Genomic DNA, 13352 nt, shown 5'->3' with positions numbered 1-13352 from the left:
GCACACTCCCCCTCCCTTCCTGCAGACAACATGGGATGCATTAGCTCAGCCCTGGTTCTGTGCAAGGATCAACAAAAGTTAGATGGACCTTCATCTGATCCCTCATAATGAGGGTTAATTTGTTGCATGATCGTCCACTTTTAGAGTGCTCTGCAGCTGTGCATTTCTTCATGGCATGGCTGTAGAGCACTTTCGGGGGAGGGGGCATTGCATGAAAAAGTCATTTCTGTCACACAAAGAGGAAGGAAAAGATGGACAGATGCTTTTAACCTCATATTTTATTGACCGTCTGTAAATTTACAGATAGTTAGCAGCCCTACCTTCCTCTCAACAGAAGATCTTAATGTTGATCTCCAATAGGGGCTGGCTTAAGTCCTAAATCATGAGCTCCAATGTCCCTTCCAAGCAAAGGGCTCCCATAGAAAATTCCTCTTGAACTGCAAAGAGGATTTAGGGAGAGGGAAGTCTATTTATTTGTCTTCATGATTAGCCCGGGTGAAGTGTGGGCTCTATTGCTTTCAGTTCCAAAGTCAAACTTAACTGGAGCTAGTCTGATCATCTCTATGCAACCCTGCATACAATTGTATAGATGCACCTTCAGAAGCATTTTTGAGGCCTGGGGAAAAACGGTCTTGGAAAGAGAGCATTTGGCTAGAAAGCCCACTTTGTCTGAGACAGGAAAGTCACCTTAGCCTTTCCAATGAAAAGATGGCAGAATTTTGACCAAAGGGTTCTGTAGAACCACCTTCCCCTCCTGCATCCCCCGCCTATCACTTATTCTGACTGCATAATTTAGTACATTTGCAGGTGAACCACTATAACCTAACTGTGCAGCAATAGCTTTAGTGAAATGTGCCTACAAGGCACTGGGCCAGACTGTTGCCCAACGTCAACTTCCAGTCAGTACATTTACATCCTCTAGTGATCTGATCCACCCTGTCCAAGCTGAATAAGAGTAATTACTCAAGAATTCCCTTAATTTATATCAGTGCAGCTCTTATTTCTGACTTAAGTGAGAAGCCAAAACAGCTCTGTAGATTTTCAACTCCTGAAGCTTGCAGAATTTCTTTGTTAGTACAGCAAATACACAGAGACTAGGGGAAAAGTCAGACAGCAGGTTTGTCAGTTTTCCAGCTGCTAGGCCCAGTCTCCAAAGCCTCTCTAAAATTCACAGCTATGCAGTGTTCTCTTCCCTCCCTTTGGGACAGAGTAAGCCTTGATGGCTTTATAACACTCCATCTTTTCATTTCCATGGGCTGAAGTTCAAACCCAACCAACAAGGATCCCTCCTCAAACAGGAGGTTTGTGTGGGCACAGGTAAAAAACAAACAAACAAACAAAAAAAACCAACCCCCAAACAAAAACAAAAAACCAGGGGAGTGGCACTGAATTCATAAAAGCTTGAACACGAGTAGTTCCTTCTCTGAAGTGAGCATGTATTAGACACAACAATTTGTAACCTCAAGCACACAAAAATAGCCCCAAAGTCTTTGCCTAAGCTAAGATGAAGTCCAGTGGAACACAGTGGGAGCACACAGAACTTAGTCCAACTTAAAATTGAAGGTAATAAACCAAGATGACAAGAGAAAGCCTTGCATAAGTCTTATGTAATCCTGAAGGTAAAGTGTCTCCTTACAGCCAGGTATTCAGAAAGTCCTTGCTTAGGTATTCCCATCTCCCACCTTTTACAGGTTTTGCTTTATAATGTAAGTGTAGTTCTCTGCTTTTTGGGGGGGTCACACAAGCTCAAGCTGTCTGTGACCTTCTCCTGTTCCTCTGTCTCCAGCACATGCATGTGATGATTGTGCTACACAACCTTTGCCAACACCTCCCACCTCTCAGTCTGGTCCTGCTGAGCTTACAGGGACCAGCCCGGGTCCCTAGCCTCTTTCCCCTCAACTGCCCCAGGCCACGTGGGAGGGGGATTATGTCCCCTCCTCGTCTCCTTATTAATTGCTTGTAGTTCTGCTTTCTTTGGTCACACCAGCCCAAGCAGTCCTTATCCTGTTCACTTAGCTCCATCCCCAGCACACAGATGTGATAATTATGCTAGTTCTTTGCCAACACCTCTGACCTTGGTCTTGCAGGGCTCGGCACCGGCACACTTAGCTGGGGAAGTGGGGATTAGAGCCCCTCCCAGACCCCAGCAGGTGTTTGCCATGGGGGGGGGGAAGGTGTCAGTCCCTCTCAGGTTGTTGGCCTGCCCCATGCCTAACCCCCTTCCACTCCAGAAGGTCTGGCAGGGGCAGCCCTCCCAAGAAGGCCCAGCTGCAGTTCCCAGCCCAGGTTTCCCCAACCCCATCCCCTTGTCAGCAAGCCCTCACTGTTCCAGCTAGGGAGCAGAGGGGCAAGGCCAATCCTATTCTCTGGAGCAGACAGCACAGCCCAGTCCAGGGCTGAAAAGCATGCTGGGGAGCTCCAATTCAACTTGAACCAGGAAGGGGTCTAGGATAGAAGTTTCATAAACTAGTTTGACCTCAAAATCAGTTCATTCTGATACGATATTCAACCAGAGTTATTTTAACCCAGTTTTGGCCATTTTGAAAGGGGTTTTTTCTTATCACTTTAAACCTGTTTGTGTGCAACTTCCATCCCTAGCCAAAAGTGCACCCTGGATCTTTTAAGTGAATGGTATCAATTGGGCTATGGTGACTGCAGGTAAAAAGACAGTTTGGGACCTACTTACCTAAGGAACTGCCTTCTCCCTTATGCTCCATTATGAACCCCAAGGTGAACTAGGAGCAACTTCCTGCAAGTACTATCAGTACACTAGGGCTGCTTGGTGAAAACATGGGAGGTTGTTCTTGGCAGTTGCTCCTCAGCTCTGGGACTCCCTCCTTCTTGAGGCCTACCAGAAGGTGAGCATCTTTCAGAAGTGATGCAAGACCTTTCTATTTGGGCAGGTCTTTACCAGACAAAGTTAAGTGGAGATATTGTCCAGGAAGTCTGTCTAACATGGATAATCTAGTTGCCTTTTAAATTGTTTTGTTTTTTGTTGCACTCTTGTCTTATAAAAAGTTATTGTCCTCTTATTGCAAGCTGGCTGGAGCCTTTGTTGGGAAGGGCAGCATAAAAACAACAACCCCCCCCAAAAAAACCCCCACAAACTGTAACAACTGCCACATTTGCAGCAGGGCTCAGGATCCCTGCGACGTCAGAGCAGGAAAGTTTGCAGGAAGTTGTTACTTGCAGAGAGGGGAACTCAGCCAGGCTCAGAAAAGGGAAGAAGCCCTGGACCATAAGAGCTTGGGGAGGAACCATCCTGCAGCGTGCTTGTGAAGTGAACCTGCCCTTAGAGACAGGGAGAAGATAACCTGGTATCCTTCCCCACCCTCCTCTGAGAGGCAGAGGGACACATGTAGAAGAAGAGTGTGGTAAGATACCACAGACAGCTGGAGCAGAGGAGAGCTGCTCTTCCCCATGGAGCAGAGAGCACGACTTTCTGAAGCAGCAGCACCAGCCATGGTTATTGTATTGTGTTGCCAGTGTGAAGGAGAGTTGATGTTTGTGCTAACCCTGTGTGCTCCTACGGAAATTCACTGGAGTCTCAAGGCTTAAGCTGGGGAATTGTACTGAGGGTGTCCTTGATTCAGTTTGTATAGTGTTTTAGTTCATTGATACCTGCCTTCGACAATTAGATTATCGATATCCTGTTCCGCTATTAACCTCATTCATATGTGGGCTGTTTTGTAAATAAACAGTGTAGATAATTAGACTGTATGTACTCTAGGGTGTGGGAAAACCACAAGAAAGTACTCCATAGAGAGGTGGCCCCAGCCTTAGGGGCTGGGAGGTTGACCGAGGCCATTCGACACCACAGGACCTTGAATCCGGATATGGCCACAGATAGTACCACAGCTAGGGTTACAAGACAAACATATAAAAAAAAAAATCATGGTCTCGTTCAAGTTGATGGGAGTTTTGCCAGACTATCACCTTGATTTTTTTTCTGGGCTAAATATTGGCCTGAAAAAAGAATTTACCCCAAATCATTTTGGAGCAATAAGAGACCTTTTCAAATGAGCTGAAACAGTTCAGTTAATCCACTCACCGTTGTCTCAGGGCACTCCAGTAGTTTTTCAGCAGCTCTCACAAATATACTGTCTAGGTGCTGACCAGATAGTGCAAGATACTGTTTAGTACACAGGTATCAAACTCAACTCTTGCCCCAGGGTGGATCCAATCTGTGGGGCTCCTTGTGTGCTGGGTCTACCCCAGAGCACAGGGTAATTCTGGTGGTGGTGGCAACAGCAGCAACTCCACCTCCTGCTGTGTGTGTGTCACATTGGAGCTCAAGATGCTGCTGCCAATGGGGCAGCAGCTCTAGCATGAAGCACGCAGTGGTGAGTTCAGCACAGGCCACGTGGCATAAGGTGATGGCAGCAGCAGGATTGGCAGCCAAGGAGCTGTGGGCTGAGGGCCAAGCCACCCCCTTGTTCGCCCTCCTGCCATTGATTGTCATGTCTACCAGGGGCCACGGGCCCCTGATTCTGCAGGAGGCACTCCCCTGCCCCACCACCCCAGCCACACCCATCAGCTTTTGGTGGCCTGTTGGCAGTACAAAGGGCTGGATACATCGGTTCTGCAGGCAGGATCAGGCATATGTGCATGTATGTTTGACACCCCTGCTTTAGTATTTGGACGAGGGGAACAAATTGTTAATGGAACTTAAATGGATTTATCATGTCTAGTGTGGATACAATTAATGACTGGGGCTTAAAACTGGTCCAGTACACAGGTACTTATTACAAATATTTTCCTAGGATTGACAAGTCCTTTTACTGAATTTTATTTCCACCTGTGACCCCAGTCTCATATCCTTACATGTTTGGGGTAACTTGGGATGTGTAAGAAGCAAAGGGATACTCCTTACATTTGTGACCCTTGACTGTGGAATTGTTCTTCCCTGGAAGTTAGGCTGAAGTTCTTGCCACCTTAAAGTTATACTGCATAACTTTTGGCTCTGTATAAAACTTCTGCTAAGAAAAAGAAACATAAAACGGGCAACTTGTTGCTTTAGATTAGAAAATAAGCCACCACAGTCTGCTTTGTCTCAGGTTAGCTTGACTCCTTTTCTCCAACAATTTCAAGCTACTGCTATGTTCATAAAAAGCTACACTGAAGCCCACAGCAATGGTTTTGCTGGCACCACAAATAAGTCAAAATGTGATAAAAATACAGACTTGAAGTGAATGCATCCATAAAATTATTCCAAAAATAGTGATTTCCACAAACATTCACAACCTGCTTCTCATTACAGAAGTAAAAAAAAAAAAAAAGTCAAGTAAAAACTACATGGTCCACCGTGCTAACATGGGTATGTCACACCAGTTCCTTTAAACAGTGACCTAGCTAATATAACATTCACTTGCCTTAGACTTGCCAGTCTGAGCAGTCAGGGACCCACTTACAGGAATGCCAGCTGGCACAAGTCAGAAGCTGAGTTTGAATTCATGCCACTGAGGATAAAGCAAGAGGCTTTCGCTACTATGATAGCATACCCAAGGCCAGTGCAGCACATCATTCCTTACTTTATCTTGGGAACCTATTTGTGAAGAGCACCTGGAGGCTAAGATCAGTGTTTGGCCAAAGAAATACTTATTTTATGCAAACAAACTAAGATGTGTACATCCTTATTGGGGATTTAGATGTCTGTTTAAAACGTGGTCTATTTAACTCACTCACCCTGCATGTAGAACAGAAATGCTAATGCTTCACTCCCTTGGAGAGGGATTCTGAGTGTAATTTCACACATGGTTTGGAGTTACTAGACCTAATAAGTCATGCTTTCAAGGACAGGAAAAGAGAATAGCGTTATTTAGTCTGGAAGAAAAAAAAGAAAAGATGCCTGAAGGATTTAATAAGTGTTCAAATACACGAAGGGTGATCACAGAAAGGAGGAAGATGTGGCTATCGGGGATAGGACTAGGAGCAATGGACTCAAGCTGCAGCACAGGAAATTTAGGTTGGAGATGAGAAGGAACTTTGACTGTAAGGGCAGTTGGAACAGGCTACCTAGAGAAACTGTGGAATTTCCATCCTTGAATTCTCTCATGTGGAGGTAGGACAGACACTTGGCCGGGATGCTTTAGTTAGGGATGATCCTACCCTGAGCAGAGGGCTAGACTAGATGGCCTTGCAAGGTCCCTTCACTTTGCTATGAAGCTAATCAGTATATGAAAGGAATTGTTAGAAATATTATTGAAAATGCATTATCAATAGTGTTGTTAGAACAGCACAGCTGTTAGTTCTCCCTGGTGGGAGAGGGGAGGTTGGAGGAGAAGCTACTAAGGGCTCTTTGTATTAAGGTATCACTCTCTCTCTTTGTTCTGCAAATTTACTATCTCTTTGTTACAGTAAAGCATATACTCCTTAGCGTTCTCATGCAGATAAGAGTAAATTGCAACTTTCAATGGTTCTGGCCTTGAGGCAGAAAACGTTTGAACTTTTTGTAACCTAAAGTACTTTCTGAGCAGGCGCAATTAGCTAATGCATATAAGCCTATCCGCCCCGCATACTTAAGTAGTTAATTATAATGCACATGCGACGGATGACGTGACGTCATTTCATATATGTTTGTATGAACCGGAAATGAGATGTAAGAGTTCCTGCTTCTGCACACGTGCTCAGGAGAGAGGGGATAAAGCCAGCTGAGAGTTGTCCTCAGCGGTTGGAGTGATCCTTTGTTTCCGCTCCAACCCTATTTGCAAATATATACCTTTTGTGTTACTAATGGAGTGTGTCTGTGACTGAGAGTACTTCGCCTCCCGAGAAATGAACCATAGCAATTTCTGCAACAGAATCATAGGAAATGACAGAAATAGGTAGTTTTTAGACTAACCGCATCAGGTTTCCCTTAGAATTTTAAAAGTGGCTTTGGATCCTACCATATAGAGAGGGTAAAGATACAGGTTAAAATGAAGAAATCTTATTAGCTCCACAAGGAAGATGAAGGAGCCTTGATGGAAGGATATTTCCATCACCAGGAAATTCACAGCCTTGTTAAGTGGAAAAAGAGCAGCTTCAGCAGCAATAGTTAGTTTAAACTGGTCACCTCTCACTAAAACTGTTTCTGAGGAGACCTCCATTTCCCTGGGTTTGCACCACTCCAGCGGGTGAGTTAAGTTGTTTCTAGTCACTTTCATGTTGAGGGCTTGATACTGCATAGGACATTTTGCCTACAGATTACAGAAGCAGTCTCTTAATCTGCAGGCAAGGTCTCCAGCATTGAAGAGCCTCTTTGAACTTGGTGCATTTACAACAAGACTGAGAACAAACAATACTCAGGCTTCCATGTCAAGAATAATAAAACATCTAGGTTCTTTTCATGACCTATTCCTAACATTAAGTACATTCTCTCATAACGAACGCAATTCTTATTTTTAAAAGGGAGACATATGGGTGAAAAACAACATTGAAGGTTAAAAAAAAAGATGAATAAAAATTATAAACACCACAAACAATATTAATCTTTCATAAATAAAAGCTAAATCTTTGTGATTCACACTGTGGAAGGTTAATACACCCAAAATAAAAAACTGCCACAAGTCTCATAATAAACAGTTTTAAGGCTACTCTTGTCCAACAATTACCAGAAAAGCCCCTGGAGGATTTATAATCCAGCACAGCCACTAACCTCAAACCACAATCTCCAGTGCCTGCCATTTAAAACCAGAGCCACTTCCATTAACTACATTCTCTCTGCAGAGTAGGAAACAAAATGCAACTAATTCAGACCTATGCGATTCCTCTTCCTTAGCTTTACTTCAGTCTTCATTAGCAAGTCTACTGATTAAATGAATTCACCAATTAACACTTTAAGCACCAGACAGAAGTGAAATAATTACAATTCACCCTCTTCTGCAAAGTAGAGATCATGTTATATCATTGTAATCTAACTTAAAGTCCCAAATCCTTCAGGCAACAAGGGAGAAACAAGTGTTTTCCTGTTATTTCATATGATGAAGAAAAAAAACCCGAAAACAACAACAACAAAAACTTTGGTGACTCTAGGAATTCATATAGCTTAGGCATCCTTTGGACTTATAAGAAGTTACTGCTAGAGTCACCATTCCCACTTAGGCTAGGAAAAGAAATTACACATAAACCATCTTAAGTGATCAGAAACATGTTTAAGCCTGTAACAGGAGTTCAGTGCATATAAACCAGTTTCAAAATGGCTGAAACTAGTTTAAGAAAAGCCTAGTTGAATGTAGTATCAAACTTAACTGATTTAGGTCAAACTGTTTATGAAATGTCTGTCCCAGACCCCTTCCTGGTTCAAGTTAAAATCCTGGGATGCTGAGGGATTCTCATGCTTTGCAGCCCTGGGCTTGACTGGGCTATCTGCTCCAGAGAGCAAGGTCGGCCCCACCCCTCTGCTCCCTAACTGAAGCAGTAAGGGCTGGTTAAGGTGGATGTGGAAAACTCAGTTGGGGACACAGCCAGGTCAGCCTGGGGGCTGGTGGGGCAGCTCTTGCCAGATTTTTCTTCACTGGAACAGAAGGGGTGGGGGCATAGGCTTGTAGGCCTGGGGTGGGGGTTTAAACACCCTCTCCCACTGGCACAGTATCCAAGCTGGGGTCTGCTTGGCAGGGGCATGGCAGCTCCTGCCAGGTTATTCCCCATTCACCACTGGAGTGGAAGGCACAGGGCAGGAAGCCTGGGAAGGACTGCCCCCCCCAGCAAGCCCCAGCTTGGGGTCCAGGACCAGGGAAGGAATTTAAACACTTTCCCTAGCCCCAGACCCCAGCTGGAATTAGCTGGTGGGGGGCAGTCCCTCTCAGGCTGTTGCCCCACCCCCCACTTCAGTGGTAAGCAGGGGCATGGCCATACCCTGTCCGGTATGGGGTTTCCCTGGGAGGGCAGCTCAAGCTGAGAGCAGGGGGTGTAGCCATGCTTTGGCCTGGAAAGGAAGCTCTGAGACGACATGCTGATTTTCCAAGAAGAAATTTCTAAATACCTAGTTGTAAGCCTTTGGGATTATGTAAGACTTATGCAAGGCTTTCTCTTGTCTTTTTTGGTTTATTACCTTCCATTTTACGTTAGACCAAGTTGTGTGCTCTCACTGTATTTTACTGGGCTGTAACTTAGGCAAAAATTTTTGGTTGTTGTTTGTTGTCTGCTTGAAGTTGCAAATTGCTGTGTTCAATACATGCTCGCTTCAGAGAAAGGACTCTCTTTGTTCAAGCTTTTATTAATTCAATGCCACTATCTTTTTCTCCACTCACCCCTGCCTCAGCCTGGCAGGGGCTACCCTTCTTCCCCTCTCAAGCAGGGAGCTGGGTGGGGGCTGGTATTGGCACAAGCCTGGCAGGTGCTACCCCCCTGTCCGGGCAGACCTGGGCTTGGGTCTCATGTGGGCCATGGTGGGAGGTTTAAAGCACCCCACCCCCAGCCTCAGGGTACTAGCCCCAGCCTGGGGCCTGGCCAGGCCTTCTCTACTCGAGCAGAAAGGGGAGGAAAAGCCTTATAGCTTCAGTCCCTTTCCTTTGGCAGTGGCTGGCCAGCATGCTGTAGCATCCCTTGGCTTCTGGCCTGAGACAATGCAGGCATGTAGCTGCACTTCCCGAATAAAAAGTGAAGGTCTGTTCACTTGCTTCTCAATTTAATCCTTAGATGAACCTCCAAAGACTGAACTGATTCAGCCTCAGGCTTTTTGACTGTCTGTACTTAGCTTTAGTGTTGGCCAGAAGGATGCAAAAGGGCCTTTGCTGGCTCTTTAGCAATGAAAAAGTAGGATGATCCAATAACATTTACATTTTTAGGCAAGGATCTCATCTCTGATCACGTGAGGAGGGAGAACAGTTCAGTTTAACCAAATTTAAGCATTTCTTCTTTTTTGTTTTTAGATTTAAAATAAAATAAAATAAATTGCTAAAGCTTTGGCACATTCCAAACCAATTGCTTGTCATTTCCCAGACTAATAAGCAAATGAAAAGAAGAAAGTAATACAAATCACTTAAAATATGTATTAAAGTGCTTGCTTAAAAACAAATTAACAGGCTACATCAGACCCAAAGAGATTCAATTTTAAAAAGTGTTCCTATTTCTTGCTCATAACATTTTTCAAGGGACATTGAAAATGTTCTATTTTCTTATTAAGTATAACTTCTGTCAAAGGAATAACACAGATAAACTGTTACTGCCTACTCCTACTTTCAGAGGCCAGATACAGGAATAAAGCAAACTTAGATTAACAAGTTCTGATGGTCAGAGAAACTTCATTAATTTCCTGTCATCATCCTAAACTTGCCATCAGTATGTAGGTGCATGTAAAAGATTTATCAATAAAACTTTTAACAATGAACAACAGCTTTAGAAAAGCTGGATTTATTTTTGTATGCCTTTGTGCTGAGCCTGCATGACAAAAATAACAGGCTTAATTTCGGTCTCAAGTTTCACACTTGTGAAATAACACCAACTTCACTGGCAGACCTTCTGATTTGCACCATTACCATGAATTGTTGATTTCTACCTTTGGTGTTGAATCTTATTCTGTCTTGCTTAATTGTACAATGAAGGGAGTCTTGCTTTCTAAAATGTTTGCCCCTATTTTTAGTGGTTAATCCCACATCTGCCAGATCATCCATGTCTAACACTCCTTCAGTGTTATTTCTGCGTAGTCATGTGACACTAACTCTGTCATCCTGTGCTTTAACCATTCTGTTACTGCAAGAGCCAGTCTTGATGAGTCACCTGTGTCAAACTATACAGTTAGGGTCTGGTAGGCTTCCTGGATAGTGGCAATGCCAATGAGATACAATGGAAAGTTTTAGAAATTCTTTGCATATCCTCAGAAGGTGCTTTCTTTTGTTGAAGACTAAAGGAAGCCACAAAAACAGTTGTGCTAAGAACTGCATAAAGCAGTAAATAGTATATTTAAGAAGCCACGTAAACATTTCCTTAGTAATAAAGGTAGGAAACTTCTACAAAAAAACCAAAGTCTCCATCAATATTCTGCCACACTTTAAAGTTACTTTCTTCTACCAGTTCACACTTATCTCTTCTATTCTGACTTGAGAAGACTTTAGTTATGGTAGCACAGATGTTTGAAGAAACTACATTTTAAAGAGGTACATGCACAAGTTTTTATGTTAAAAATAATTAACTACTCAATCCAATCAGTGAACAGAACCAGTATCATGTTATTTACCGGACTAGTTGTGACATACATCACAAATAGCCAACAGAAAGAAAGCAAGAGCTGTAAAATAAATAAGTTCTATTTTCCACATTTTACAATTAGGGGAGTGTGACAGGAGGCCACGTTAAGGTTGGGTCTCAACACTGGCTCGTCCACCTGTCTGCGTGGGGTAGTCCACCCAGTCTCACCTGCCATGACTTGCTGTTCCATAAGGTGATGTAAAATGTGGGAGGCTGCCCATTTTACTGCCCCAATGCCAGGGGGCATTGTCCATGGCTCTGTACCATCTCTACACCATGTCCCATGCCTTGCAGATGGCATCATAAGTCAATCGCAACTCCAGCCAAAGGCCAGAGCAATTCTGCCCCTTGCTGGGCCTCTCATACTACTGACACACTGCATCCCCTCTCACAGGGCCTCTTACATACTGCCCCTTACTGGGCCACTCTCAACCCACTCTGCTTTTCTTGAGCAACCCCCTTGGGCCATCAGGCTTGCCTATTCTCATGCTGGCCAGTGCACAGGCATCACCTTTGGGTCACTCAAACTTCCCTACCCTACAGAGGCACCAACCTTATGCCTCCACACTCGGCTGAACTCTGCCTCTAGCCCCCTCTGGGGAATTCAAACAAGTCCTTGCTTTTGTAGGGGTTGGCTCCTGTGCAGCCCTTCAGCTTGCTTGAGCAACCCTACTCTATACACCTCCAGTGTAGCCATTCAGGCCTATTCTACAGACCCTATTCTACAGCCCTTCAGACGCCACTGTGCACCCTACTCCGTGCAGGCTTCCAAAACAATTTCACCCCCTCACCAGGGCTCCCTTTCTGCTCCCACACTGGGGTCAACTCTTTGCCCCCTCACTAGGACTCGGGGTTTTACACCATAGATGTACCTGGCCCCTACTGCCTGAGGCAATGTAAAATTACCCACTGTGTAGTGGGACCTGGGGTTATAAGGTGTGCCTACCCACTTTTCACTTGGGGAGGCAGCTGACCTGGTATTTCTGAGGAGTTGCCCCACCAGGTCATCCTTCCCCAGCAGGGTGCAGTTTCAAGTCATAACCACGACCAGGAGCTGCCATCACCATAGCTCCTGCTCTTACCTCCAAGGATGTTCTAAGCAGCAGCTCAGCCAGCTGTTGCCCATTTAGCTGCTAGCAGCAGAATACTACCTTATGCCTGAAAGCCTGGATCTAACATGGAGGCAGCTCACCCCTCTGCCCCTATCCCAGGACTCTCCTGCAGTCATGTGACTGCCTCATTAGCATTATCCCATACCTGAAGGCTGCCTTGCTGCCTGCTCTCAAGCCTTAAAGTGGCAAGCACCAAAGGTGCCCCACCACAGGGAGTGATGACAAAAGCCATGTTATTTTCTGAATTCCACTGTTTTAAACCGATTCACTTAAATGGGCTACCCTGGATTTATCCCAATGTACATGAGATAAGCATTTGGCCCACAAAGGTCATACAAGTTGCCCAAAGCATACAAGGTAGTAGAAAACATTAGATTACAACTCAGGAACCCATAGCCTGTACTTATTCCACTACACCACTCTGACTCTCATACTGCAGTGAGACCATGCTGTTCTTATTACTAGACATATTAAAACCAGACTAGGAAAAGCATAACACTTTAAAACAACCTTCTATACCATCTCCAAAGAACTCTGGCTTTAGCAGTTTCTTTCTAGCTTCGATTTCTATGAATTTCTAGGAATCCACAGTAGAAATAATTAAAAAACACAACTAAGATTCATTCCAATTAAAATTCACTTCATAAAAGCAGAGTAGAGAAGAGGACTATTACCTTGGCAGGTTCGTTCATCTGTTAGTAGTTTGTAGCCTTTCTGACAGCTGCATTCAAAGCTGCCAACAGTGTTTCGGCAGAAGTGATCACAGCCACCATTGTTTACCAAGCACTCATCAATATCTGCAAGGAAAGGATGGGAAAAGATTAGTTTACTTTCAGGAATACTGATGGGAATATGAGAGTTTGTCTAGATCACAAACCAAATAGACTGCTGGCAACATCAGGAATTATAAGAGGAAAATAACATTCCCTCTTCCCACCCCTTAGTAATCCGAATAAAGGCAAAGGATTGAACAGACCTGGAGACTAAAGTACCGTATTTTTCGGACCATAAGACGCACTTTTTTCCCCCCAAAAGTGGGGGGAAAACGAGGGTGCGTCTTATGGTCCGAAGGTG

At 44.4% G+C, this 13352-nt stretch overlaps 1 protein-coding gene across 8 annotated transcripts in view; it reads right to left on the bottom strand.

The window, feature by feature from the left end:
* The window catches only part of SCUBE1 (signal peptide, CUB domain and EGF like domain containing 1), a 340412-nt gene that overhangs the window by 82373 nt on the left and 244687 nt on the right, over positions 1-13352 (bottom strand). For all 8 annotated transcript variants that reach the window (XM_019544341.1, XM_019544347.1, XM_019544342.1 and 5 more), the window contains one exon: positions 12953-13075. In XM_019544341.1, the coding sequence (XP_019399886.1) occupies positions 12953-13075 (123 nt within the window). The remainder of the gene's footprint in view (positions 1-12952; positions 13076-13352) is intronic.

This window comes from Crocodylus porosus, unplaced genomic scaffold (assembly GCF_001723895.1).
Source record: "Crocodylus porosus isolate Cpor-Errol unplaced genomic scaffold, CroPor_comp1, whole genome shotgun sequence".
In the NCBI taxonomy this organism is placed as follows: Eukaryota; Metazoa; Chordata; order Crocodylia; family Crocodylidae; genus Crocodylus; species Crocodylus porosus.
This window is presented reverse-complemented; position numbering and strand designations above follow the sequence as displayed.